General features: G+C 32.9%; 1 protein-coding gene across 6 annotated transcripts in view; it reads left to right on the forward strand.

Annotated features, from left to right (window-relative positions):
* The window catches only part of ckn (caskin), a 275,539-nt gene that overhangs the window by 128,981 nt on the left and 118,757 nt on the right, over nucleotides 1-27,801 (forward strand). The window contains exon 1 of one of the 6 annotated variants that reach the window (XM_008192909.3): nucleotides 20,415-20,556. The exons of 4 other annotated variants lie outside the window; for them this stretch is intronic. In XM_008192909.3, coding sequence (XP_008191131.1) covers nucleotides 20,535-20,556 — 22 coding nt within the window. In that variant the 5' untranslated portion in view covers nucleotides 20,415-20,534. Of the gene's footprint in view, nucleotides 1-20,414; nucleotides 20,557-24,291; nucleotides 24,350-27,801 lie in introns of those variants that run through there. One more of the 6 variants, XM_008192913.3, reaches the window with a different exon arrangement.

The raw sequence follows: 27,801 nt of genomic DNA on the forward strand, positions 1-27,801 counted from the left end.
ACAAAAAAAGTTTTTATTGTTATGTTGGGAATGGTTTAGCAAAAATTGATAGGTAGGTAGAGAATAGCAAGACAAATCGATTAAGCAAAATTTATGTAAATAAAAAGTGCATAGTTTTCCCAAAACATCGTTCTGAAATTAAAGTCTCAAATTTTGTGAACCGCTGAACTAGAATTATAAAAATTAGTGTAAAGTTTATTATTATTGATAAAACAGAAGAGGTAAATTTACTTCTTCGTCTACTACCTTATTTTTCTATATTAATTTGTGTTTTGTTATTAAATTTTACAAAAAAAAAATTTTTTGCCAGGACGGGGACCTCCCACATAAATGTACAGTCACCCAAAATGAAAATGACGCGTTCATAAACAAACGTCTACCGTGCATTTTTGAATCAGGTACTGATTTATTTTACAATGTCAAGAAACGTCTATAATCCACAAAATATATCAAAATTGGTGGTGTTTTGTCAAAAGAAGCCTTAAATTCACAAAAATATATAAAATTTTCTTGTAATGCAGAATCGTAATAATTTCACAAAAATTGTCAGAATAAACAAAATTGAAATAAGTATCTGTCATGTGCTGTATTTATTTATTATACGACAAATTGATAATTAATTTTTCAAGCAACATATTTATTTTTTTGTTTTATTTGTCATTTGTCCCAACCAACCATTTAAAAAAATCCTCAATCATTTCAAGGATGATAAACGAAATGTCGAAATTCTCTCAAAACTTGTTACGCGTCATTTTCATTTTGGGTGGCTGTACATGTTAGCCACAATTTTGAAAAATTTTCAAAACTCTCATGCGCCACCATCTCCAATTTGTTTAATGAAAAAAGTCACTGCTAATAAACTACCATATGCCACACAGTGGCTCTCAACAGGTGGGTTAGTAAACATTTCTAGGAAAGTACGCACTTTTTGGAAAAATTATATAAGGGTTTTTAATTTGTCTGGTTATCACAAATTCACTTACGAAATATGGCTAAGACATTGCCTAACACCCTGTATAAAATAATATCTATTTGGATATAATTTAATTTTGTTCAGTGTAACCGAATTTTAGTTTTATTTATTAACTTGGAGTTTGGCAAAAAATTCGGTGCATTTAATTGCCTAGTCGATAAATGTGCGCAAAGTTCGTGAATCGTGTCAGAGCTTTTGCTTTGTAATTATTTCTGAAATGGTATGGTTAGCGTTAATAAATTTTCTTTATCAGCTTGAACTTTCATAATTACAAGTCCTTCACCATGACCGTGTTTTGTTTGTTCAGTGTCTATTTTTGCGCAAACGAAGCGAGCCAAATGCATGCATAAACGTCAAAATTTCCAATAATTATAAAATTTATAGACAACCCCAACAATGAAACAAATCAAAGCCGGGCAATTATTGGCCCGGTCTTGGTCGTGTCGTTTTTCATAGGTTCGTTTTATTGTGAATAAACCCGAGCTATCTTTTATTGCAATATTAAATTTGTTAATAAATCATGCAGTTCCCATAATTGTACGGTGCAGCGTTATGATTTCACCTACGTCTCAAATAACGTCTCTTCAATAATAATTTAACGGACGCTCGGCTTATAGCTTATAGAAAGTCCGGTAATTATTGCAGAATATGCACTCGCCGCAATCAAATTGAACACCGATAATTACCCAAAGCAATTCACTTAGAAACAATAAAGAAAATTCTTTGCACACATGTCGCTGCGGTGTGGCAGATAGGTTTTATAGGCGTCCGAGAAATACTCCTCAGGTGCGTTTCGAGAACTATTAAGCACTCGGAACGTTACTTGGAAGTAATCGCAAATCGCAGGCAAAGGCACGCGTGTCGCTGTTACTCGCCAAAAATCCAGAGTTTTCAGGGATTTATCGTCGCGACATACAAGAAGCCGATTGCAATGCAACACCTGAAATTATCTTGCTCATTTTGTGTAATACAGCCTGGTGCGTTATTCCTTGGGATAATAAATTGGCGGTATTAAATACAGGTACAGCTGTTGCATTGTGTACGTGTTTAACACATAAATACAGCCTCTACGGTGTACTGAGGCCGGGCAAATAAACATGTTCAAGCGAGTAATTCTTTATTGGAGAAGATTCCAATAAATAACTCAACGTATTAATACTTTAAGAGTGCGTACCCACGTATGTACGGTATACTGAAGCTAGTCTTTCACTCGGATAACAAACATCACGTCAAGGCAATATTTCTCGGTTTGAGAAATATATTAAATTTCGATTATCGAAATTTCTTACTGATCATTGACCATAAAGGAAATAAGGTCAAAAATAATACATGTGGCGATTTTCTCTTTAATAACTTGGCAGGTTTTTATTTTCTTAGTTTTTCGCTTGAATGGTTGCTTTCTACGGTGCATTAAAGGCATTTTTTTGGAATCTTTGAATACGCATGTAGATTTCTTGGCGGAGACTTTCTTACGTGGTCCCATGAGAGCTTAAAATGTATAGTTTTCAAAGACTGGAGTCACGGAATCTCCGAACAACTCCAACATAGAGTGCTGTCAATTAGTGAAAAAATGTGTGTAATACTTGTGCAACTCAGAAAATTTTAATTCGAACTACCATTAAAATACCGACTCAAAGGACGGCAAAAACGGTTTGTTTTATCTAAAGTTTACAATATACGAACGTCTCTCCCATTGGTCGATGAGTGTGACATTTATTTTGTAACTAGGTGTACGCGTTATAAACATAAAATGAGTTGTGTGGATGCAATACCAGCTGTGTGCTCTTGCTTTTTTCATTTTTTTTTAAATTCAAATTTTTGCCTAAACATCAGAGATTGATTTATCAAGTGTTAACAAATTTAGAAGGTCGCTGGCACCCATCAACAAAGTAGGAAAATGTATGATCAAAAAGCCGTTTTTATAAGAACTTTTTCACCGGCAATTTCGCTGTCGTCCTAAGATTGGCTTGTATTTATTTACAAATTGCACATAAATAAGAGTATTGAATCAAATTTCAGACACCATTCTCAATGGGGTAGTTACTAACCAGTTGATCTTTTGAATAACCTTGTATTTGTGAACTTACAAATAATATGAACATGGGTGAAGTATGTAACCAAACTAGTGTTATAAATAATGTAATCCTGTTCAGAAAATTAACTCTTTTTTGTTTTGATATACGTTCTGAACTTCTTATGAACCTACTATGTAATTTTTTCCACAAAATTTGAATTAAGGTATGGAGTATGTCATTGTAATGATTAATTACATCGTTGTATTTGTAAAAATGTTCTATTCAAAAAAAGGAAAAAATAAAAATAATAAATTTTTGAAAAACGTTTCACATTATAAGTTATTTTATTCACAATCACTAATGTAATATGCCCGTTACTAACCTTTTAAAGGTTATGATGTTATGAAACAGGTTATTAAATCCCAAGGTTAGTAATTAGATTTTCATCCTTTGGGATGTAAATATGCAGGATGGCCAACGTCAAGATTGTAAAAATACCAGAATTTTTTTCTTTCAAATTGTCAACTTAAAAAGCTTACAAAATGAGTACTTGCATTCGGTGGAATTAATTTAATACACGGTAATATTTCACCATAGTTTAATTGTAGGCAAGTTCAAAATTCATGATGTTTACAAATTTTATTTGACTTTTCTCGAATGTCAAAAACTGTTTATTTCCATTGCCTGCCATATTTGTGCCTCAGCTTTATTAGAATTTTATTTTATTCAAATATTGAATAAAAAATATTGCGATTGTGAATAAAATCTCGATGGAAATGACATTACTTCTTGTTCTCTGTCCGATTTCGAGGCTGGCGCTCTTCGATCGTATACAGGCTGTAAATAAAATAAGTACATTAATTTTAACTGGTAATAGAACTCTTCAAGACCAACAATTTTTTCTAATATTTTTTTAAAACGTTTCAGTTCTTGAGTTGAAATTATTTTAAAATCTTACACATTTTTAATTTACACGCCACTGGAAACAAAGTTACCTAGTCGACAAGATTACCATATGAAACGATTACCGTTGGTTGCGACTATTATTTATTATTATTTAATTTTGTTGAAGCATTTTATAAAAGGCTCCTCAATTTGTAGGAGAAAAAATTATTTAAAAAAATGCGATTTGGAAAAAATGGTTTATAAGAAATGTCATCTTTGTGATATACTATTTTTATTCATTAAGTAGTTAATTAGTCAATATAAATATAGTTTAAATAAAAAAGAATGTTTGTTATAATCGAAGAAAATTTCATTATTATCAATATTTTCTAATTGGTTATATAGATGGATCGTTATGTACGACAAAACTAATTAAATAAATAAATAAAAATAAATTGATAAATACATAGTATACCGAATTACTCGTAAGTTTACATTGGTTTGTATACGAAAATGACGAAAGTTGTTCAGTTCGTTACATTCAATGAGTCTTTCGGTTTAGGCGGGGTCGTTATAACCGAAGTCTACTGTAACATAAGAGCAATCAAAATCTTTCAAGGAGGTGGTATCAAGAGCTTTGTTTAAAAAAACTTAATGAAAAACTAACCATTTTTAGAAAGTATTTCATGTTTAGAAGTAAAAGTTATAGAATTGCTATTTTGTTGTTTTTTTTACAACATAGTTTATAGAATCAAGTAGCAATTTTGAGGATTTTCAAATGGTCTTCTGTCGTAGATTTTTAAGTCGATTTTTATTGACTTTCAACCTTGTGTAGCTTTGACTAATTTCGCAATAATCTCATAACGATTCGAAAGTGTCAAATATCCACATTAGATATGACATCCTGTTAAACATTCCTTTTTTATTATTCATACAGGAAACCCTTTTGCTTGATCATTCTTGGCCGGTTAATATGAAACGTTTTGAACTGAGAGACCTTGTGCATGCATTTTGCAAAACCCCGTTAAACTTGGTAATTAACATCAATCCCCAACACATGTCACCAACCATATTTATCTCTCGTCAGTAACGAACGCTCTGTATGTTTTCGTTAAAGAATAATTGAAAATAAATCAGCGCCGGCATGGCGCAGCCCGAGCTAATTTGCAGAGGTCATTTCGGTAATGACCGTCGAGCCGGGCTTTGCTCCGAGTTAATTAACCCGCAAGGGCGATCCCATGCCACTTCGTCAGATGAACTTAAAAAGGCTCCGACGATCTTGTCCTCCTATATATAGTTCACACCTACGAGGGTCACTCATTAAACGCGAAATCAACGCGTTGTTGTTTGCACTGCCTTCAATCCGGAGGGGTAACGCAAAAATTAAACTCGCCGTAGTTGATTGCCAACCGGAGCCATGAATATTTTACGCGTCCCCTAGGGCAGATCGATTTCCATATTGGAAATTTTGAAAAATTCAACCAACATGCCGCAATAATGGATAACGCAATTTTTCACCGGGATTGCATTTTTCGGCCAGACCAAGTCGCCCCCAGTGCTTGACTTGAGACAATTACTTTTTGCCTTGTCTTTAAAATAATGGACAAGACTGTTAGACCCGGTTACTCAGTTCGAGTTTAAGCTTTTGCTTACGTAAACTCGATTTAAATTTAAGCTAAGTTTAAACCGTAGTTGTGTTGCTCAGTTGAAAGTTTAGCTAAGCCGCACTGAACTTGTCACTTATGTGGTTGGTAGTACTGTACGCTTACGCACTTCAAATATGAGGTTGCGTGGCGAGATTTTGAAAAGTTATTCGGAAATAAAATTAACTAGACGCCCTCTGGTGATGACTTTTGAACTATGTCGAAAACAGTAAAGAAATTTTCGTAATGCCACATTTAACTGACATTTAATGAATTGTTCAACAATTTTGCGTGTATAGTGTTAACTACTTACAAGTGTTTATTTTTGGAACTTGAATGTGGATAAAAAGTGAAGAATATTTAAATTTTGATTACAATGTGTTATCAAACAGTTGTCTAATTAAAGATTATAAGTAATGGATCACAGCGAACACAAAGTTTGGCTCAAGAAACCAAGAAATTAGTGAAGTTTGTGAATTTTAGGTTAGATTTTTCCACTGAAAAAATCATGAAATGCTGCGGTAAATCTACAAAACTACAATAAAGATTAACAACTGCTGATACATTTAAACGTAAATTATGCCAAATGGTAGGCTTTTCAATGTCTTTGTAATAATTTTCCAATAAAGAAAGTGAACCAAACAGTCATTCGTTATTCGTGTTTTCCTCGTCATCTCTCATTTGTCAACATAAGTTTCTTGCATCAAAGATGCAATAATCATTCCGCATAGGCAATGTAATAATTGTGAAGCCCCAAAATTCGTACAACGCTCAAAATATCCGAATAAACATTTTCCCGCCATTTATGGTTACTGTTTTCGACCTAGCTCAGTGGCGCCCCCAACGGTGATTTTACTTCCGAATAGTCGATTTTTTTTGTAATCAACTGTCAAAGAGCTGTCAGTTTGGCATTATCATAAATAGTAATTTTTTGAATTAAGGTTGGTGTAATTTTTTACCTGGAACTTTCAATTTCCAAATTTTTCAAGGTATCTCTAATTTAAGATACGTACAACACATTTAGTTATTTTAGACCTCCTTTAGACTAACGAATTAACGATTAACACTAACGCCCAATTTTAAAAAATGTCAAATCTGGTGTTCAAAATGTCAAATACAGAATACAGCCAGTTTCAAAAGTGGTTAGACATGAACATTTAGGGTGATATAGTCTGGTCTTTATCAGAATTTTGTCACTGACAGTTGATTATATAAAAAAATGAACTATAGGTTAAGATGGAGTAATAGCTTTGTTCGCGGTAGCGATTCTGAACTAGTTCAGGCATCAATCGCATGCGCTGTTCATCTGATAGCGTTCGCGGTGAAAAAAATACCGAACTTTTAGTAACAGTCCGGCGTACGCGGTAGAGAATCTTTTGTCCCGAATCGGTTCAGAACCAGTCCAAACGATCCTCGGACTCGACGTAGGATTTTTAATTCTAGACTTGTGCAGTTGACGAAAACAGTTTTATCTCTGTTACTGTCGTGTCTTTAGAGCTTTTTGAGGTTGGAAATGGATTTGAATCGCAATAAAGAAATTGTCTGTTTTAGTTACCGAGATTCATTTAATATCTTCGAAATTATTTATAAAATAACTTTTTTTGACGAAGTTATTTCCTGGGAAATTTATGATGGTGGAAAAAATTGTTTTGGTTGACTAGTTTCGTTCTAATTCCAACATTATCATTACTTAAAGAATGTATTAATTACATAATTTAAAAAATTTTAAAATTGTCTTGCCTTGCCACCACTATTAGTGACATATCTGTTTCAATTTTTCAACTTTTTAAATTACATAATTTATACTGCTTTAAGTCCTGATGATGTTCCAATTAGAACTAAACTAGTCGACCAAAGCAATTTTGTTTTATTTCTTGTCCCTGTAACTGGATCTATTCCACCATCTTATAAAATAACGTTTATAAATTTGAAAATGGTTTATTTTCTACAATTTATAACTTTTCGTATCAAGGTTTTTTGGAGAACTCATTTCTAACTTGGATAAGTTTTGGATGGCTTATAAGTTTTTAAACTTCACTGTGCACTTAATAACGATAAATTATCGTTCGCGGTGGACGAAAATCCGTAACTGATTCTGAACCACACATGCGCTTTAAATAAATCCTGGACTAGTTCTAAAAATCAAACAACAAAACTAATATCATCATTTATCAATTTTTGTTACATTGTAGGAATAATATCGTTACAATAAGAATCTTAAGGTTAAAAATATATGTCAATACAATTATTAATTACTAAAATGACTTTCCCTTATTTCTTGGAACTCTTTCATGCGCGGTATTTTCAAATTATGCTTTCTTCTGAAAAAGTGCAATTTTTCGTTTTCTAGGTTTTCTTTCAAAACAATAAACTGATTTGCACAGTTTATTTGTTGCTTTTGTGCATTTGAAGACTTGGGCGTTCTCACTCTTGAAGCATAACAATTTTATACAAATAATTTAACTGTTAAAAAATTTGTGCTATAATTAAAATCACATAATATTTACATAATTTTAATAATTTTATCATTCTTCCCCTAACTGTCGGATTTTGCTGCAGCAATTAAAAAAATAATGTTTAATATACTGAAATAAGAATAAGTAATTATTATCGTTATACTTTTTTAGTTTTTTTTTAATATAATAATTTAAATGTTGTTGCCATGGCCCTCCACTCATTACTGTTATTGCTCAAGTTTATTCATCAAGTTTAATTCAAACTGAACTGAAGTTTATTTTAAAAAGCTGTTTCTGTGCATCATCAGCAAATTCACTATCGAATTCGGCAATTTATTAGTTCTTTATCACTAATTATCATTAAATGCAATTTTTTTTCACATTTGTGAAAGTATGTAGTTTATGGGTTAGATGGCCCTGCAATTTGGGCCTATGGTCCAATATTTTCTTCGAATGTAATAAACTATCTTTTTTACAATCCAGTGTTAGTTTATAATTATGAACAAAATCGAGCAATTTTTATTTTTTTTTGAGCTTAAAATTGCTACTTCGGTTTCTTTTATTCTTTAATGACGTTAATATTAAAAATGTTGAGAGATAAGCCAATGCTTAAGCGGCCAACATCGACCGCTTAGTTAAACCAGTAATAAGCTTTTGCTTAGTCGAGATGTCGTAACTGAGCAACACTGGGACCACTAGCTTCTCTTAAACAATGCGCAATTACTTTAGTAGTTAATTTGAAACGAAGTAAATGCATGTAAAATTCTGAGGAAGGATAGTCTTTGAGTCCGAAGCGCCGGACATGCCATTGCCTTCGCTCTCCGCCCCCCTAAATGAATGCTCTTCAGTTTGTTGTCTTTTAATGTTATTGGGTAAAAAATAGTTGCATCAGTAAGTGCAGTGAACGGCCGGCATTGTCTCGTTTAGCCGCAAGACTCCATTTGTAATTCAAATTCGAAGCACAACGCGGAAAAACTGGTTGGAGGATCATGTTGTCTTACCGTCTTCTAGACCGTCCCCTGACGTCTGGTAATATCCCCTGTAGCTATTTTGCGGCCCTGCAAGGTTGTATTGTTCATCCCAGCGTGTCTCTCGTTTCTAAGAACACTTTTAAAATGTCGTTCTATAGCGTGCTTCACAGGTATAATAGAATATCATTAGTCTTTCCTTATTTTTCTCGCTACTCTGGTCGAAGGAGCGACAGAAATGGACGATTTTAAAAACCAACGAAAACATTACATACACCCACCACTCGGGTCAGTATTTGATGCTGATAAATCTTGGCCGAGTGGTGGTCGAAATTTATCCTTTGTCAGGGGTTGCAAGTGAAAAAAGAACAATCACTGCTTGTTTCATGAGCTGCAATGAGTGATGGTCATTGTTTCGGACGGGGAACCAGACATCCATTGTTGGAACATCACTGGACACGGGTTGTTATAAATGTTAATAACCTGGTAATTATTAAATTAAAATATTTTGCCCGAGTATACGTCTCAAGGCCAACAGCAACATATTAAATCATATTTAGTCGTGATACATGCCAAGGAATCAGTTTTTGCCATCTTTCGTTTTCGTTATTATAGCGTTATTTTCTGCAACGGTGATATCTAAAAACTCCAATTTTTAATTCTTTTTGTGAGTCATTTGGTGGTTAAATAGCGAATGCCAGATCTAACAACATCGCTTAATTTGTCAAATAAATCCAAATCAGTGGTTGAAATATTGTTCTACGAAAGAGAACTACAAAAATTTCAGAAAAAGCGAAACACTTGTTAATCAAACGTGTTATACACATACAGTCAACGATTTATAAGTAGCAAGTTTGTGCCTTCTTTTACCCAAAATATGCTGAGAGGAAATGGTGAAAGATTCATTAAGTTCTAGCATAACGAAAGAGACACAAACAAAACTAGAAAGAAAAGTTACTAGTTTGTTATGAATTAAGTATAAAAATTAATCAAAGGGTGTTGAATTACAGATGTGAGAAGATGAGAAGACACCCAGAGCTGAAAATTGGTACAGGTCTTAGGTACAGTCACGATCAAAAAGAATGACACCCCTACCAACCGAGCCAGAGAACAAAAGTCCGACTAAAATCTTTTAGGTCATAAATTTTAACAAACAAGTTAGTTTACACACTGACCAGATATTTTACACAATATCCAGCTGGCTTATAAACTGGCCAAATGTATATATTAACTGTATCGTATCGAAAAGTTTTGTGGCTGCAGTTTTAAGGCTGTTATTCTTTTTGATCGTGACTGTACGTTATTTATTACAAATAAAATATCAAAAGTCTCTATCTGTCTGACGTGTGCTAAACTAGTTATTCAATGTCAAAAGTCAAAAGTAGGTATAACTTTTTATATTTTTTTCGTAAACGTTAAGTCTTATAAAAATGGTTTTAAACAGTAGATTATTTAATTATCTATAAAAATTGTTTTTATAATGTTTTTCCTACGAATTATCATTTTTGGGATATCACCATTTGAAACATCGAAAATACAAATACATAAACCTACGTCGCCTACATGCATCATAGGAATATTAGCAAAAATATTAGTTTAGGTAATTTATATTACAATCAAATTATACGATTCTGAGAATACTCCACCATTTATCGTAATTTAAATTTATTGTACATTGATTTTTTTACACGAGCCACCCTGGATATCTCTAGAAATAAACAAAATATTATAAAATCTCGAAAGGGGCGAAGTTTATTTTACAGGAGACACTTTTTAGTGTTCTTTAGAAAGTTGTAGCACTAATATTATACATCTAGACAATTCCTTCAAACTTATAAACGACATCGGTAACTCAAATGAAAGGTCTTTTGACCAGGACTTTGATTGTATAGGAAACAACACTCAAAAAAATTCGTCACACACACTACCTCACAGGTGGTGGGGAAATACGACATTGGACAAAAGTATGAAACCAAGTATTTTGTGCCTATACAATTTACTTTGCGGAAAAACCAATTAGTACATCATCAAGTACTTTAAAAATGTGATCATTTTTTAAGAATAAAATTTTTCGAAATTCTTTTTAGTTTTCGAGTTATTAATTTTTTTTAAGTGGCACCCTACCACAGCGATTTTTTTGGTAAAAGACTATGCGCTAGAAATTATTCCTAATTTAATAATATTGTTTTAAACCAGTGGTTTTCTGAAAATAAATTATTAAAGTTGCGTTCCGAGCTCATTACGAAGTGGTTGTATCCATGGATGTTCAAATTGACGAATCAAATTACTCGAATAAAAACATTCATACATACAATTTCTTCAGTGAAATTCGGAAAACCGCCGTAATGAGCTCGGAATTTTAATAATTTATTTAAAAAAAAACACTGGTTCAAAAACAAACTTATTGAATTAGAAGTATTTTTTATAGCATAGTCTTTTATCCAAAAAAGCGGCGTAATATCTGAAGTGTTTTTATTTTAATAACACGAAAATTAAAAGGAATTGCGAAAAAAAAATTCTTGAAAAATGATCGCATTTTTAAAGTAGTTGATAATGTACTAACTAGTTTTTTCGTAAGGTACATAGTTTAGGCACAAAATGCATGGTTTCATACTTTTATACATACGGTGCATTTTTTGAATTGCGATATCTCCGAAATGGTGACTCGTAAGAAAAAAAGTATGAGAACAAATATACATATACAAATAAATGTATGATCTACAACTTTTGTTTAACCATTTTCATGATAAGACTTACTGTTTCCGAGGAAAATCTATAAAACTGTTATTTTTGACCTTTGACCTTGAATAACTTTTTTAGCACAAGTGGGATCGGTGGGGACTTTTGATATTTAATTTGTAATAGATCTGTACTATTTTTTAGCTCTATGCAAATTTTTGTAAATTGAAATGCTTATTTTAACCAGAACAGTAGTCAACAACAACAGTCTAAGATAAGGAATTTAATTATGCAACTTTGAAGGAAGAAATTTCATCTTTTTAGACTTAGATAAGAAATTTAATAATGCAACTTGAAAATATGTAATAACAGTAACATTATTTTAATAGAAGTTTATTATAACAACAAATATCTTTTTTTACCTGAGTCATCTTCCAGTAATGCATAACCAAAATAAAGCAGTCGGAATGTAAATCAATTTATACATTAATGTATAATAAGTAATTTTCATAATTTATGTACCTATTTATTCTTTGAACGTTTCAAATAGAAATAAATTTAAAGATTTCTCTTTACCGAAAAACGAAACATTTTTAAGATTTGTTTTTGGCGATTAAATTAAATAATTTTTTTTATGTCTATAAGAATATTTGCTACTTTTGTTAAGCGCTATAATTGCTATTAATTTACACAATATACCACTTTAATGCGTTAATAACGAAAGTTCAAAAATTGACAAATTCAGATTTTTATTCGAATTCGCTTTATAATGAATGCGTTATAAAATAACGACGGGTCAAAAATTGACTCTCAGGACCGTCAAACCAGCTTGCCTACTCGTACACTTACCCCCAACAAATTTAATTTCTTTGTGGAAACTGTGCTGAGATTGCAGCCATTGGATTGATATAATGTTTATTACCCAAGAATCAATTGTATTCAGATTGTTCAAAGATTTGAATATTGCACGTGCGTGGGCAGTGGAATGAGATAGCCCAAGCTGCAATGATTCGCATATGTATCGCTTCGATGGGTAAAGTCCTATCGGGAATATTTCCAATTGCTGGTTAACCCAAGCACAGACATCGAGGCCACTAAAGGATTCGTTACATACCGAATGGTCGCTCGCTGTATTGGCTTTTGCCACTTATTTGATTCCTTTATAGTTTGAACTGTCTTTGAAAAATAGAAAACACTGTTATGACCTCTGCAACTGCTGACGTTTGCCTTATAACCTGGCTCCATCATTTAGGGCCTTGATCTATCTTTATGGGTAGTTTTTGAAGGGCTAATTTCGTGGCACATTATCATGGAGTGTTATCTTTACGGTCCTTTGAAATATTTTCGCCCCTATAGCTAGATACGGCCAGTCCACCTCCAGTGTGATCCTTCGTAAAAATTTTACACGCGATTGCGTCTATGCGAAAACGTCAAAAATGTCTCTAAAAATGAGGCCGTCTAAAAGTTGATTAACTCTGGCACGTTTTCCCTTTTACACCCGCAATTTGCAAATATAAAATCGTGTGATGAAATGTTGATGCTCGTACCCCTTCGTTGGGGCGCAATTACTGTATTTTGTGACGTGATTTCCCCCGAGTCCGACCGTAATTTCGTCGTACAACGCAAAGGTGCGACTTGTCGCAAGGCAAGAATTCGTCGATGGGACGTACCTACCTCTTTTGGCGGTGATTGATAGATAAACATTTACGTAGCCTGGATTGAAAACAAACAAACAGAATGGGAATAACTTCATTTTATCAACTGGGGCTCGTCATGGCGAATCAAGCGAGTAAATAACCGGGGATCCACAGATTTATTCCAAGCGCCTATTTTTACTTGGAGCAGGAATAGAGAGCGGATCACTGGCATTTTTATGGGGATGTAATTATGCGAGGATTCCGTGACGGAGACGGACGTGCCGCTGAATTATCAATCATATTTCAATAAATTACGGAAAACGGTGATATCGACGCAGCCAATCAAACTCTCAGGCCCGCAAATCGAATTAATAAGCGAACAAAGCACGTGATTTGAATGGCTTTATTACGTGTTCTTCATCAGATTTTTGCGCAAACAACCAAGGCCTTATTTGCACTTCTACACTTTCAAATTGCATTAACTCGAATTTATTGATTAAACAGACGAAAGAGTCGGTCAAGATATTGCCAAAAATATGGCAATTACATAGCTAGGCATTTAGAAAAAAAATCTGAAGGCTTTAAAAGTTTTTAGTTTTCAGCCATTCCAGGAAAAATGCGACCTAATACCGACATTTTCAAAATAATATTATTATGTAAAGTTTCTTTGAAAATATACGATTTAGTTTATATTTAATGTATTTTGCGACAAAAGAGTTTTTGGGGAGGATAATATATATTATCCTTATATTATTATATTATTATAATATGTATTAATCATTTAAATTGAAGTAATTCATTGGGTTCTAAAATGTCAGTTGTGAAATTTACAAATTGTCAATTAAATAATTTAAAAAAAAAATTTGTTAAAATGCAACTAAATTGTTACACTATGTAAGAAAACACTTTTATTATCGAAGCTTATTTCCGAATTCGAGACTTAATAAATGGAGAATGGTAATATTTGGTGTCTAAGTGCCTGTCATTAATTCTATGAAGCGGCATTTCTGATTTTATACATGGGAAATTCACAGACGACTAGATGAGAATCATTGAAAAACACATTGTACTATTGACAGCTGACGTACTGCTACTGCTGAATACAGTAGTCTTGTTATAACGAGCCCGCTTATATTGAAATTCCGGATATAACTAAGTTTGACTACTTCTTGTTGGATTTTCTTGGCGCGGAAACTGAAAAATAAAACAAAGTTTGAAACCCCGACACACCAAACCTTTATTGGAAACACAACGCGTTTCAACCACAAAGTGGTCATCCTCAGGTGAGAATATAAACTAAAATAAACTATAAAGTGTTCCAATTTTCCGTTTATAACGAATTTTTTTCGAATTTCGAGGAATATGTTGGGGTTAAAAAGCAAGAAAAGTGTTAACTGATGAACAGGTTATTGAATTACTAACTAAAAACATTTAAGGCAATAAATACGTTGTTCTTTAAACATAATACAGTGTAAATTTGCTAGTTGTGCAAATATTTTTTGAAAGAAGGTAGTGCTCAAAGGAAGTCAAAATAAATGAATTTGCTTTATTCGAACTTTTACTAGTTTTTTTAGTTTTTGAGATATAGAGGGTGCAACTTCCACTTCAGGGTCTAAAAATTGGTCAAAAAATGCTATATAAACTAGGTTTGCGTATTTTGAAAACTTTTTTCAATGTTTACATCACAAGTAGGCGGTGACATTTGAGCAAATAGAATAAAAAAAATCGGTGCAAATTTTTTTACACTTTTATATTTTTTTTATGAGAGGACTTGTTTTCCTGTGTTTTTTTTTGTGTTAATTTTAGCTCAGTGTAATAGATTTTGAAGACCTAAGCTGAGAGACCAGATCGATTTAATTTTTGTTGGTCCCAAGTTTATTGGCCGACCAAAATTCTGGGGCGCGAGTTCTTGTATCTCAAAAACTATAAATATTCGGATAATGTAATTTGAGTTTTTTTACTTCTTTTGAGCTCTGTTAACATCCTTTATAATTTTGCACAACTATAAAATTCACACAGTTAACATACAATGTGTTTTTAAATGATTCTCATCTAGTTAACTTCGAAATTGTATAATTGTAAAAAACTTTGTACTGCTCTGCTCAATTGAATCCTCTGTCAATAAATGTCAAATCTGTCTGTTATGAATTTCAGTTAATATCTTTTACAAATTTCGTTAAAATGCAACTAAATTGTTATACTGTGTAATAAAACATTTTATTACCGAAGCTTATTTCTGAATTGGAGTCTTAAAAAATAGTGAATGGTAATATTCGATGTCTAAATGCCTGTCATTAATTCTACAAAGGGGCATTTCTGATTTGACATGTACAAGTGAAATTCACAGACGACTAGATGGAAATCGTTCTAACACACATTGTATTACTGTTTCCCAAAGGATTTATGATTTTTTTACAATTAATACTTATTTATTTCATTATGTGTAAAAATAAATGCTAAAAAAACACTTTGAAATTTACCACTTATAGGGAACTGATTTAGATGCATTTTTGGAGTTCGTTATAACTGGACCCCTCTGTAAATTTTGAAAAGTGTTTTTCTTATTTCTGTTAATTTTGAGAATGGAAATTGGTATAAATAAGTGTATTAATTAGTAATATTACTTTTTTTCCGTAAATTTTGCTGTCCCGACCGTCATTGGTTATTCTTATTTCATACGTCGTTTAACAAGACCAATAATTTTTAATTTCCACTCTGTAATTTTAGTATATTTTGAATAATTGTTTTACAGTTACTTTCATACACAAGATTTTTTTGTCCCGTCCGTCATGTATAACAAAAAGTAAATTAATCAGAAGTCGCTACACATTGCCTTGTTCTTCAATTTGGTAATTTCAAAAATTTCAACAAGTTCCACTTTTATGTGTCCCATCCGTCATCAATTTGTATTTCTTTTTCCTGCTCGTATTTCAAATCTTACAAATGTGGCTCCAATTGTAGGTTACAAACAGTTTGACTGATACTAAGTTCCTATAAAGAAAAATTCACTTGATACTGTTTATAAAAACTGAAACTAAAATATAAAAATTTGTTGCAGTTTTTTGTGTAGTTTCTTGCTTATTTAGAACTGTGGCGGCAAAGTGTAGTAGATGTCGCCTAACAGGCAAAACTTGAGAATGATTGCATTATAAATCAAGGCAAATAGTTGAGAGGCTAACTGAAGATGTTATCTGTTGTAAATAATGACCCAGCAAACTTATAAAATAATGATCCGTTTTATAACTTTAACCCCATCTCGTGCCATCGCCGAAATAAAACATAGCACCGGTGTCTGGGCTAGTTTAACTGGATTTAAAAGCGTAGTAATGATTAAGAGAGCGTGCTATCTGCGAATTTGGAGATTTATATACGCTATAAACACATCCAGATAACGTCTAGGTAACCACGAGAGAAACCCACAACTTGCTTCTCTTTTTACCATTCCGGTAGCTCGACTAACAATGGAGCTACAAATTATCAATGGCAAGAAAATGGCCAGGGCGGTTTTCTATTTCTTATTCGTTTCGGTTGGATAGAAACCTGAATTATAACCCAGTTTGCAGCAAATCAAAGAATTCTAATTTTATGTTGCGGTAATTTGTCGTGGAAGGTGGATTTTCAAGAATTTCCGGCCGTGGGTGGAAATTAAATCTATATAACACGGCACTGTAACGCAATTAAAATTGGAAACTTGGAAACGGAATGTGTTTTTAAATCGGATACTGTCCCATTCATCTCATCTTTATCTATTTTATCAACGTATACCCCACCAGTTGCCAGATGTATTACCTTCACCACTCGTAAATTTTTCAAGATTTCACTCGCGTTTTTGGTGTTTGTAGGTTGAAGGATTATTTTACGAAATGTTGTAGACAGTGTTTTATTCTTTAAGCTTTCGCAGGTCTCATTGATCTTTTAAAAGACATTACAGAGAAATTGCTTGGCGTTTCGGCGAATTTTAACTTCATGTAAACGACAATTACGGGTCACGAAAGTAGATTATTCTTGACTTCACAAGTTATTTATTTTTGCGTGATAAACATGAAAACATGATTTGTTTAAAACGTTTTTAATGAGCTTGTTATCGCGACTTGTTGCCAAAAAACTGCTCTCTTTTTGCAAAATAGCGTGAGTAAGCTCACTCAGCAGCGTTTTCCTGAAATTGATTGAAGAATTATGTGTCAATTTGGATTTATAGACATGATTTCCGAGAGAACTGGGAAAAGTGGCTGAATTATGGCCATCGGGCACAGAATAAACACAAATCTCGAACAGAATGTTTCATATTCACTGCCAAAAGAAAGGTTACAGAATTTATTCACAAATGGCCATTAGAAGAATTTTTCCCCCGTACTTGTGACCACAAATCTTTTAGACCTTGACAAGGCGAGCCTACCTGACGATAATCCCTTCTGATTGCCTCAACATTCTTCAAAAAAACTTGGAAATTATTCCGTGAAAATAGAATTAAATACAGGCTGTCCCGGGGCTGCGTAATCGGTCTATTACTTTTTTGCTATTTGAAATATTACCGTTCTGTTTCCATTATACGATAGATCGACTTAAGTCCACAAACTATAAATATTTTTATTATACACAGGATGTTGTATACAGGGTGGTGAACCAAAGTTACATTTCTTAAAATTGAACACTATATATTTTTGCATAATTGGATTCTACGCAAAATAATAATGTAACTTTATATAAACTATTATGGACCTATCTCTTTTCGTTTCGGAATTATTTAACTTTTCTTTATAAAAAGACCAATTTTTGAAAAATCACTGCAAACTCGCTTATGAATATTTTCCGAAAAATTTGCAACAAAAAAACCCAGAATACCCTGTAGGTTTAGCAGTAGTCGACTTTTACTTAAAACACGCACATAATGTACATACAGGTGTGCCAAAACGCAAACAGTTGAATAATTCATTTTTTTAAAATGGAACACCATGTATTTTTTTACACGTATCGCCACCAACCAGGCCGTATAGCAAAAGTCCGACTAAAATCTTTTGGGTAATAAATTTTAACAAACAGGTTTCTGTACAAATTGTCCATCTAGTTGACACAATATCTAGATAATTTGTAAACTAGCCAAATGTACGCAATAACCGCATCATATCGAAAAGATTTGTGGCTGCGGTTTTAGGGGTATCATTTTTTTATCGTGACTGTACATTATTTGCGTGTTTCAAGTAAAAGTCGACTATTTGCTAAAACTGCAAGGTATTCGGAGCTTTTCTGTTGGAAATTTGTCGTAAAATATATATTGACATTGCAGTGACTTTTCAAAAATTGGTCTTTTCTATAACGAAATGTTGAATAATTTCAAAACGAAATTAATGCGTAAAATCTAATTATGCAAAAATATATAGGGTGTTCCATTAAAAAAAATATAACTTTGGTTTACCATCTTGTATACAACACAAAAAATATTTTTAGTTTGCATACTTTAAGTCAATCTATCGTATAATGAAAATGGCATTGCAACATTTCATTTATTTTTATTATTAATTCTTGATGAGCAAAATTCATTTATGTATTATATGTAGTAATAATTAGATTACTAATATAATTAGTCAAATTAGTCCATATCAAAAAATAAATTACTATTTTACTTATCAGATTCTGGGAAAACAAATTTTCTTGTATTTTTTTGAAAAATGTCGAAAAATACTTTAAATTTGCTATGCAAACCCCATAGCGTTAGAAAGCTTATGAAAAATGCTATCGATACAAGAAAAAAATACAAGGTGATACAGGGTGTACCATTTGAAAAAAAATAGCCATTCAACTTTTTGCGTTTTGGCACACTCTGTATATTATCTGAGTGCTTTTACTAAAAGTCGTCTATTTGCTAAAACTACAAGGTATTCTGAATTTTTTTGTTTCAAATTTGCCAGAAAATATTCATAGTTGACTTTGCAGTGATTTTTCAAAAATTGCTCTTTTTATAACGAAAAGTTGAATAATTCCAAAACGAAAAAAGATAGGTCCATAATAGTTTATATACAGTTAAATTATTTTTCCAATTTTGCAAAAATTATAGTGTCCCGTTTAAAACAGTCAGCTTTGGTTGACCATCCTGTATACAACACTCTGTGCATAATAAAAATATTTTTAGTTTGTGTAATAAAAACAGCAAAGCGCAATATTTCAATTACCAAAAAAGTTGGATCACCCTGTACAGTTTTTCGAAACAGTTAATTCGCTCATGGTCACGAACGTCGTCTCGTTGTATTCTGTCGTGCACATCAGTGGTTTTGGTGTCTCGGGAAATAAAAATAAACTCCCCCTATTGTTCCAAAGTGACATAAAATATGCCACGACCAAAACGTTTAATGTCTGTAAAATAACAAGTTACGACGTCGTAACCAGCTATTAAATATTTGCCTTTCGATTAGAATTTACGTCCAGATGCTTCGATACATCATGTGTTATTTTAGATTTTATATGGGAGCGCATTTCCAAGAACGGATTGCCGATTCGACCATATAAACACTCGAGAGGCACCTGCAGAGGGATATCGTCCGACCTCGATTATTGCCTTGCAAATTTAATAGCCTGTCAAGTCATGGGCCCAAAGTGGATGCAAAAAATTGATTCAGATATCACACGCCCAAAAGCCCATCGAAGGACTCGGCTAATGAGCCGACTGTCTCTAATAAATTTATTGTTGGCGGCTGGCTTCGTTATAAGTCACTGTTTGTAATAGAATATTATGCACGGCATTACATCAACAATGTTTATATCTACAAATCAATACGTAATTTATCTTGGTTGCTGCAGAGCTCATATAGGAACAAGTAGCGTTATAGAGGTATAAATTCCAATTTATTTTACTTGTCACTACTATTTCATTATGACATTATGATCGTTTTATTTAAGTCAGGCGTTCTAACGAGACGAATTGGAGTTTACACGTTCGAAGGTGACTCTCTCCAGCCGCCTCCAAATTGGAATTTTCAGTGCAATTGACTTCCGTTCTCATTAGCCCCGAAATTTTAAACCTTCCATTAGGCAAAGCTAATCGCCGAGGGCGAATTCGTTAAGTAAACATCCACGTCACTTTAAACCCTCGCCGTACCTAGAATCTCCTCGGTGACCTTAACATGGTTACCTTGCCTGATTGGAGGGTCTCTCATCGGAGCCAGGCCACTAAACTCCGGAGCTTTGTTCAGTTCAGTTAGTTCTTCTCGGAGTGGCCGGCAGTGCACGTGTGCTCGTTCCTCCACTGTGATGCTTTCTGTCGTTTGAGGACAGTGTGTGTGCAAGATGGTGCTTTTGGCGAAACACGGTGAGGAGATCCGACGACCACTCCCTTCGTAAATTTCGCTTAATTGGAAAATTCTCGACACATAAATAATATCGAAACCAATTTCAGCGTGTGAAGTCTACACTATTTCATAATGCTCGTAATTTTCTCGTGCTCTAAGACAATTCAGCAGCGCGCTTTTTCAGCCGCACTATTCAGGGCCAATTTGTCACACTAACTTAGTTGTAATAAGGAATGGACGGGCCGTAACGTCAAGAAAGCTTTTTTTCATTGCCATTGTCACGTCCGTCTTTGTGTAGAGGTGTTATTTATTTCGAGTGATTTAGTCGCCCGGTGAGATGATTTTCTAATGGGAGATAAAAATTCCAAACGCAGAGGCGTACAGCTTTCCATGTAATTGATTTAGGGGACGTTGCTCAGTGGCGTAACCAACTGCGATAATTATTGTTTATCGCCACCTGAAGCCAGCATTAATCACTTCCGAGACCAGGTCAGGTTTTACTTCCACTACCAAAATTTTTCTAAATTTTGCGCTAATTAGAGGCCAGCCGACCAGCTGTTTGCTCTTAATCCGCGTTTACATTATTGCGATATTTTGTGGTAATGGTATGGTACACCCACTGAAAGATTCGCTTGAGCTGTCAGGCCACAAACGCGCATTTTTGCCAAGTTTCAGGAAGTTTTACAGTATTTCATTTATCGTATTCCATATATGTTTAAAAATTAGAAATCGTTAATTAATTCTTACAGTGTGCGAATTGCATCATTATGTAAATGGAATTTTGTTTTGTAGCTTGAGGTGGTTCAAACTTACACAAGATTTTGATAATCCCTTGCTTGCAAAAATAGTTTTGTAATGTTCCCGTTTCACGGTTTTTTGGCCGTGTTATGTGATTGTGAGTGGTCGTAAACGACTTTCATCAAATTTTTAAAAAAGTTAGTAGGAAAATGGATACGATTTGGTACGCTCGTAAATTGAATTACTGATAGTCTTTCCATCTTATGAGATACGATCTATCGATTAAATACAGTTACACTTTTTCGTTCCACCTGAAACAATGCCTGAAAATGTGCAGGAAAAGTCGGTTTAGATGTAAGCTACGAGTGTGACGCTTCTTCACATTTTTCAATTGTATTTCAAAAAACGATAGTTGTAATTCAGATTAGTAAACTGTATTTTAGAAAGCATTAAATGTAATTCAGAATTGTAAGTTGTTTTTCAGAAGCCGTTAATTGTAATTATTGTATTGTAATTCATATTTCGTGGATTTAGAGGTAAAAATCATTAAGTGAATTTTAAGTAAATATAAGTTAAATGCGGTTACCTATATTTTAACTTGTTTTCTTTTTGGTAATAAACTGACAAAAATAATGTGATGAAAAAAGCAAAGTTCCCAAACTTTAGAATTCATTAATTACCATCTGATTTTTTAGTAAAGGTAAAAGTCATTAACTAGCATCACCTACATTTTGTTGTTAAAATTTAAAAGCTGTTCATCTTGGAGAATACTGGATTGTAAGAACTCTGTTATTAAACATAAGAAAACCATTGATCTGTTTTTGCGATGAACGACTGGAAATACATTTTAAACTTTTAAATTTAATAAAAATGTAAAAAAGAACCATACTACTAAAGAATTTAAATACGGCTTTTTTGATAATTTGAGACAACTTTTTGTTCAAACAATTAAAACAGAAATAAAGATGAAGAGGGAAATGTAGTACAGAGCTTGAAAATAATATTTTTAAAATATAAAAAAATCTCTTGTATCAGTATAAACGTTATTCTGAAGACAAAAGGTAAAAGGACGTGTTAGAATTAACGAAAAGGACATTGCAAACAAAATATCACAAGAAATTTGTTCTGAACCTGACGCAAATGAAAACGACTATGAAAATACAAAATAGATATTAAAAAAATTATTAACTTTATTGATTAATAATAAAGTAAAAAAAATATTTAATAGGTAAAAAAAGATATCGTGAATTGAAGTTCGGACTACGGAAATTGCAACTCAGAAATAATTTTTATGAGCATTTTGGCTTTGGAATTACAAAATGCCACAGAAAATCGAAGCTACGAGGATGGGATGATTAACTCGTGGCCTCTTATGGAAGGCAATTGTTTTTTTCAATATTTTTCAAGTTTTCATGTTGAACGTGAATTCGGTCAAGTAGTTTTTAGTTGCTGCCTTATTAAGTGTCCTAAGTTCACCATTTTTTAAGAAATCTTAAAACTTGAGGTTCTAGCTATGAAGAAATATTTTTATATTAAAAGTTTAACATCTTAAGTGTTTAAAAATGGGTTCCATTCTACATTAGGTACATCTTTTTCATCGCTTAGCATGATTAAAACTGCCACCTTGATTAAAACACCATGTACATGAAAGTCGAAAAATGATTCTTTTGCAGAATTGGTCAAAAAAGTACACAGAAAGGCGTTGGAAAATTACAAGTGAAAGTTGTTTGAGATAGCTCAAACCTGGACGATTTTAAAAAAGTCAACACATCATATCTTTTATGAAGTTTTGAGGGTGATGTTAGAAGGTTTTGAGTATGAAAAAAAATGACAAAGTCGGTGCTGTACGACGCCTTCTCTGTGAACAAAAGCTCACCGGAAAAACGAGATGTGAGCAATGTTTGGAGTTGTTTTAGCGCAATGCAATGAATTTTATGCGCCAATTTAGAACAATTGAGCTTTAGCCTATTCTCCAATTTAAGAAAAAAATACGATGGAAAGAAACAACGCAAATTTTCAAGATATCACAGCTCCAAAAAGCTTTTTTCAAGAATTACCACAATCAACACACAAGGATGGGATAAAGACTTCGGAACCCCGATTGACCAAGTGCATATAACTAGAAAGAGGTTATAGTAAAAACAAAAATTGTTTGGGTAAATTGTTGTTTTCGATGTGAGGCCACGAATTAATCATCCCACCTTCGTATGTTCTTTATTATCACAAGAGTTTCTTTACTTGGCTTACCTATGCATTTTAAATAGAAAAATCTTTAACAACGTCTTATACTTTTTGTTCTATTGGTTAAATATGAATTACAGCTTATACTTTCTGAAATACAATTTACAACTTTTGAATTACAAAAATGTTTTCTGAAATCTAAGTTACTAATCTGAAATTATATTAACATTTTCTGAAATACTTTAAACTAATCTGAATTACAAATAATGTTTTCTTAAATCAAATTGACTTCACTGAAATACAGTTGAAAAAGGTGTAGTGGAAATTTTTCTTAATTTTTGATAATGAGGTTTTGGGGAAGGCTATTACAAATTTCATCAAGTCCGTGGGTGAAACATCTCTTCACATATTGCCCTTCATTAAGTTTAATAACAAGCAAAGTGAAGTTTAAGCTCTAGCTTCCCTCGCGTAGCGTTAGTGAACCCCCTTTATTCAATGAATTTTAAATTACTTCCGCCAAAATAATAATAGTAAATAAGGAAAGTTTGTGAAAGCCTGGAATCCACTTCTCTCGGCAAATCAAAGTAATACACCAATTGAGTTGTAAAATATGCCATTTCGAGTAAATTATGTCGAGCGCTGCAATATCCTTTTAGTAAATGAAGTCGTAAATTTTATGCGTGCGTTTGTATAAAATTAAACTTTTAAAGTTTACGTTTTCTGCACTGCCACAAGAAGCTCACTTTACACGCCAGATGTCAGTTTCCCTTCCCCTACGCTAAATATTTGACACATGTTTTTCTTTTCAGGTGAGTGTCCGCCCCCGATTTCGTTTCAGACGCGCTGAAGAAATGCCGTCAGCTTTTAAAAACACTACACTGAAATCTCAACAAGGTAGGAATATAAAAGCTCAAAGGCGACCTTTCCGTCAAGTCGTTATGGCAACGGCAGTCTCCAGGGCGTCTGTAAGCGTCCCACGAGCGTCGCGACGGCATCACTAGGCTTCTGCTCGACCCGAACCACGCAATTGTAATTCAGAAGCTGGTGATTTTTTGCTACTAATTTGATAAAATTCAATGGCTTCTGGATTATTGCAGCACGAACGAAAGGTGTGTCGTTCGTGTCGCGAGTGAATTATTCCATCGCACGTGTAAACACTGATTCATAAATAGTCATTACTGGAGATGATAATGCGGGAACTGAAGACGTTTCGTCGGGTTTCGCTCCCACGAGAGTCGGATTTGCACATGAGAAAATCATTTTTTGCAAAGCTCCAAGTTTCTAATTTTCTCCCCTTCGCGGCAGCAAATATTTTTTTCGTTTAGTCCGCAACTGACAGCGTTATCTAAAGTCTGGAACGTGCCCCCATCACTGATATTAATATAATGTACACGTATTTCCCTTCGCGAAACATGTGTGACATGAATTTCAACAAGGAGGCACAAAGCAAATTGATTTTTTGTTGGTGTAGGTGTTAGCAAAGAAAAATACACTTGCAGAATGTCACCGCTGATTTTTCCACAGAAACCGCAGATTTATAGAGCATCTGAAACAATACCTGATATTTCATGAGTCAATTTATGAGGAAATGGCATCGATATTGCAACGCTTGCAACAGAAGTAACCTATAAATAATGATAAATAACGATAAAAACAAAGTAAAGTGTCTGTAAAAGATGCAAAGGAGAGTAGAAAATTGCAAACAGCAATTTGCTTTGAAATCATTTTATGTGATGCAAGATAGTGGCAATAGTAAAGATTAGGATTGGAAAATTTGTAATATTTGTAATGTAATGGCATAATAACACAAGTGGGTAAATTGAAACAAGTATTTCAGTAATGCAATCCTACGCTACCTCGCTTGGAACAAGAGATTGTCATTGTTATTGAGCAATTTTTGTGGTGATTGTTCTATTTTTCCTGAGATGAACACACTCAATGACATTGAATACCAAGTGAGTCCACTTTCATTTCAGTTGTAAGTATAACAATGGGCGCATTTTAAAATTCAGTCCAAGGAACATAATTTTCGAGCACATTTTAGTCTGCAATTTTGAAAATCGGACTAAGAATTATTTTATCCATAATAATGCTATATACAAAAATTCACTGTGCAAATAAAGACAGAATAGAAACTTTTTAACTTCTAATATAGCTAGAGCTTTTTTGTTTACGGTCCAAATCGACCATTCTGAGTTTAACTAAATTATTTTTAAAATGGCTGGGCTTCCGGAAATACAAAAAATTGACGTCAAGTTTGAAATTTTAAATAGTGGCCATACATTTTTAGTGTATATTTGAATTCAACTTCTCAAGCTAAATAAAATTTACCCAAGTTGTTGGTACTGATCTGTCATAGTTATTGACATGTCAATTTTTTTTTGTTAAAATTTTTATTTGCACGGGTTTATCTAAGAAATCACAGTCCTTGAACCATTTTCGACAAATGAATAATTTTCTTGCATTTGATAACTGAAGGTTTGAAGAGTTTTTTAGAAGTTTAAAAATTGTCAACTGTCAAAATTCAAGGCTAGTATGATTTTTTCAAAATGGTTTTCATAAAACTGCTATAACTCAGTTTTTTTTCAAATGGAACGACCCTATTTTCTTAACGGCAATCGATATTTACGGTGACTTTTATTAATGCGTCCTATATCTATCTGTTACAGTTTTTGAAAATATCACAAAAAACGGATTTTACTTCGTAATTTTCCTAGTTAATCAAGTAGACCTTGTAAAAAGGTCAGCAATTGTCAAACTTCAATATTTTATTTAGTTTTTAGCTAATTCATTATCGAATAAGCAATATAACAATAATATTTGATTTTAGTTTATTATAACTAAGTGAATTATATAAAGTAATTATATTATATTATACAAAGTATATAATATATATAATATATAATATAAAGTATATATAATATTATATAAAGTATATAAAGTAAAGTAAGTCAGTCTGTCATCGAATTTTTAACTTCTTGAATGAAAACGGTGAACATATCTAACATTTCTTTTAATTAATAGCACAATTTTATCGTATTTTTCAAAAGTTTACTTGATTAAAAATGAAAATAATGAGCTAAAAGTTAGTTTTTTGTGATTATTTCAAAAACTGCAAGATGTAGATATAGAAGATGTTGATAAAAGTTTCCATAAAAATTGATGTTCTTTTAATTGCCATTGAAAAACCAGGGTCATTCCATTTGAAAAAAGTGTTTCGTAATCATTTTTAATAATTTAAAAAAAAATCATAGTAACCTTGCAATTTGACAGTTGACTATACTAGAGATTTGAGAAGATCTTTTGAACTTTTGGCTATCAAATGCACGAGCTGTGATATTTTAAATGAACTTCTGCAAATAAAAATTTGTATAAAAATATTGACATACGTCAAAAACTATGACAGATTAGCATTACTACACTGTAGGTACTCAGTTTCAAGAGGCGAATTCAAAAATGCAATAAAAATAGGTGGTTACAATTTAAAATTTTAAAGTTAGCGCCAATTTCTTATAGTTCCGGATATTCAGCCATTTTGAAAATATTTTTTTGTACTCATAGCGTTTAGACTTTCCGTACTGCGGTGTTTTTTACTTTGTAACATTGGTTGGTGACGTTTAATAGGTTGGTATCGTTATCGTTGAGATAGAAATGGTTATTTTTTTACGATGTGACAGTTCTTGTCAAATTTTTTATTGTTTGTCCTGTCATCAACCTATTAGCAAAAAACACTAAATTATAAAAAATATAAATGTTTTTTTGAGAGATTCGTTACAAAAAATATTGTACCTCACTTATTTGGAAAGCAATTTCCCACGTTCGCACTTCATGCAGCACTCGTTGCGCTCGTGCAGCAAACAAAGTGCTCATGTGGGAAATTGCACTTTCCAAACTCGTTAGGTAAATAAATAACTATAGTTGAACTTAAAATGATCGATTTAGTTTGTATACAAAATCTTAAGCTCCAGTTATACCTATTAGTTTCTAATAAAGTTTCTAATGTAGGCCCTAAAAGAATCAGCACCTCTCCTACCAAGCTGCTTGAACTAAAAAACTTATTTATAAAAATTAATATTATCAAATAGACCTTTTAAATTAGTACAAACCAATTTGTGGCAACCTTTAGGTATTCAAAGAGGCTGATGAGCTCATTACGTATGTGTTTCTACTCTGCGAAGTCCTTTCTCATCTTATAAATGCTTATTTGCAACCGACCTGTCACATCTCATTTCTTATTTATTTATTTTATTGTGAGCGGATGTTCTGCTTGTAATTAAATTTTCTCCAGTGCCGCTGTAAACCGTGGAGAAATCCAAAAATTCAGCACTTCCTCTTGTTTGCGATTA

Source organism: Tribolium castaneum, chromosome 1 (genome assembly GCF_031307605.1).
Source record: "Tribolium castaneum strain GA2 chromosome 1, icTriCast1.1, whole genome shotgun sequence".
NCBI classification, from domain to species: Eukaryota; Metazoa; Arthropoda; class Insecta; order Coleoptera; family Tenebrionidae; genus Tribolium; species Tribolium castaneum.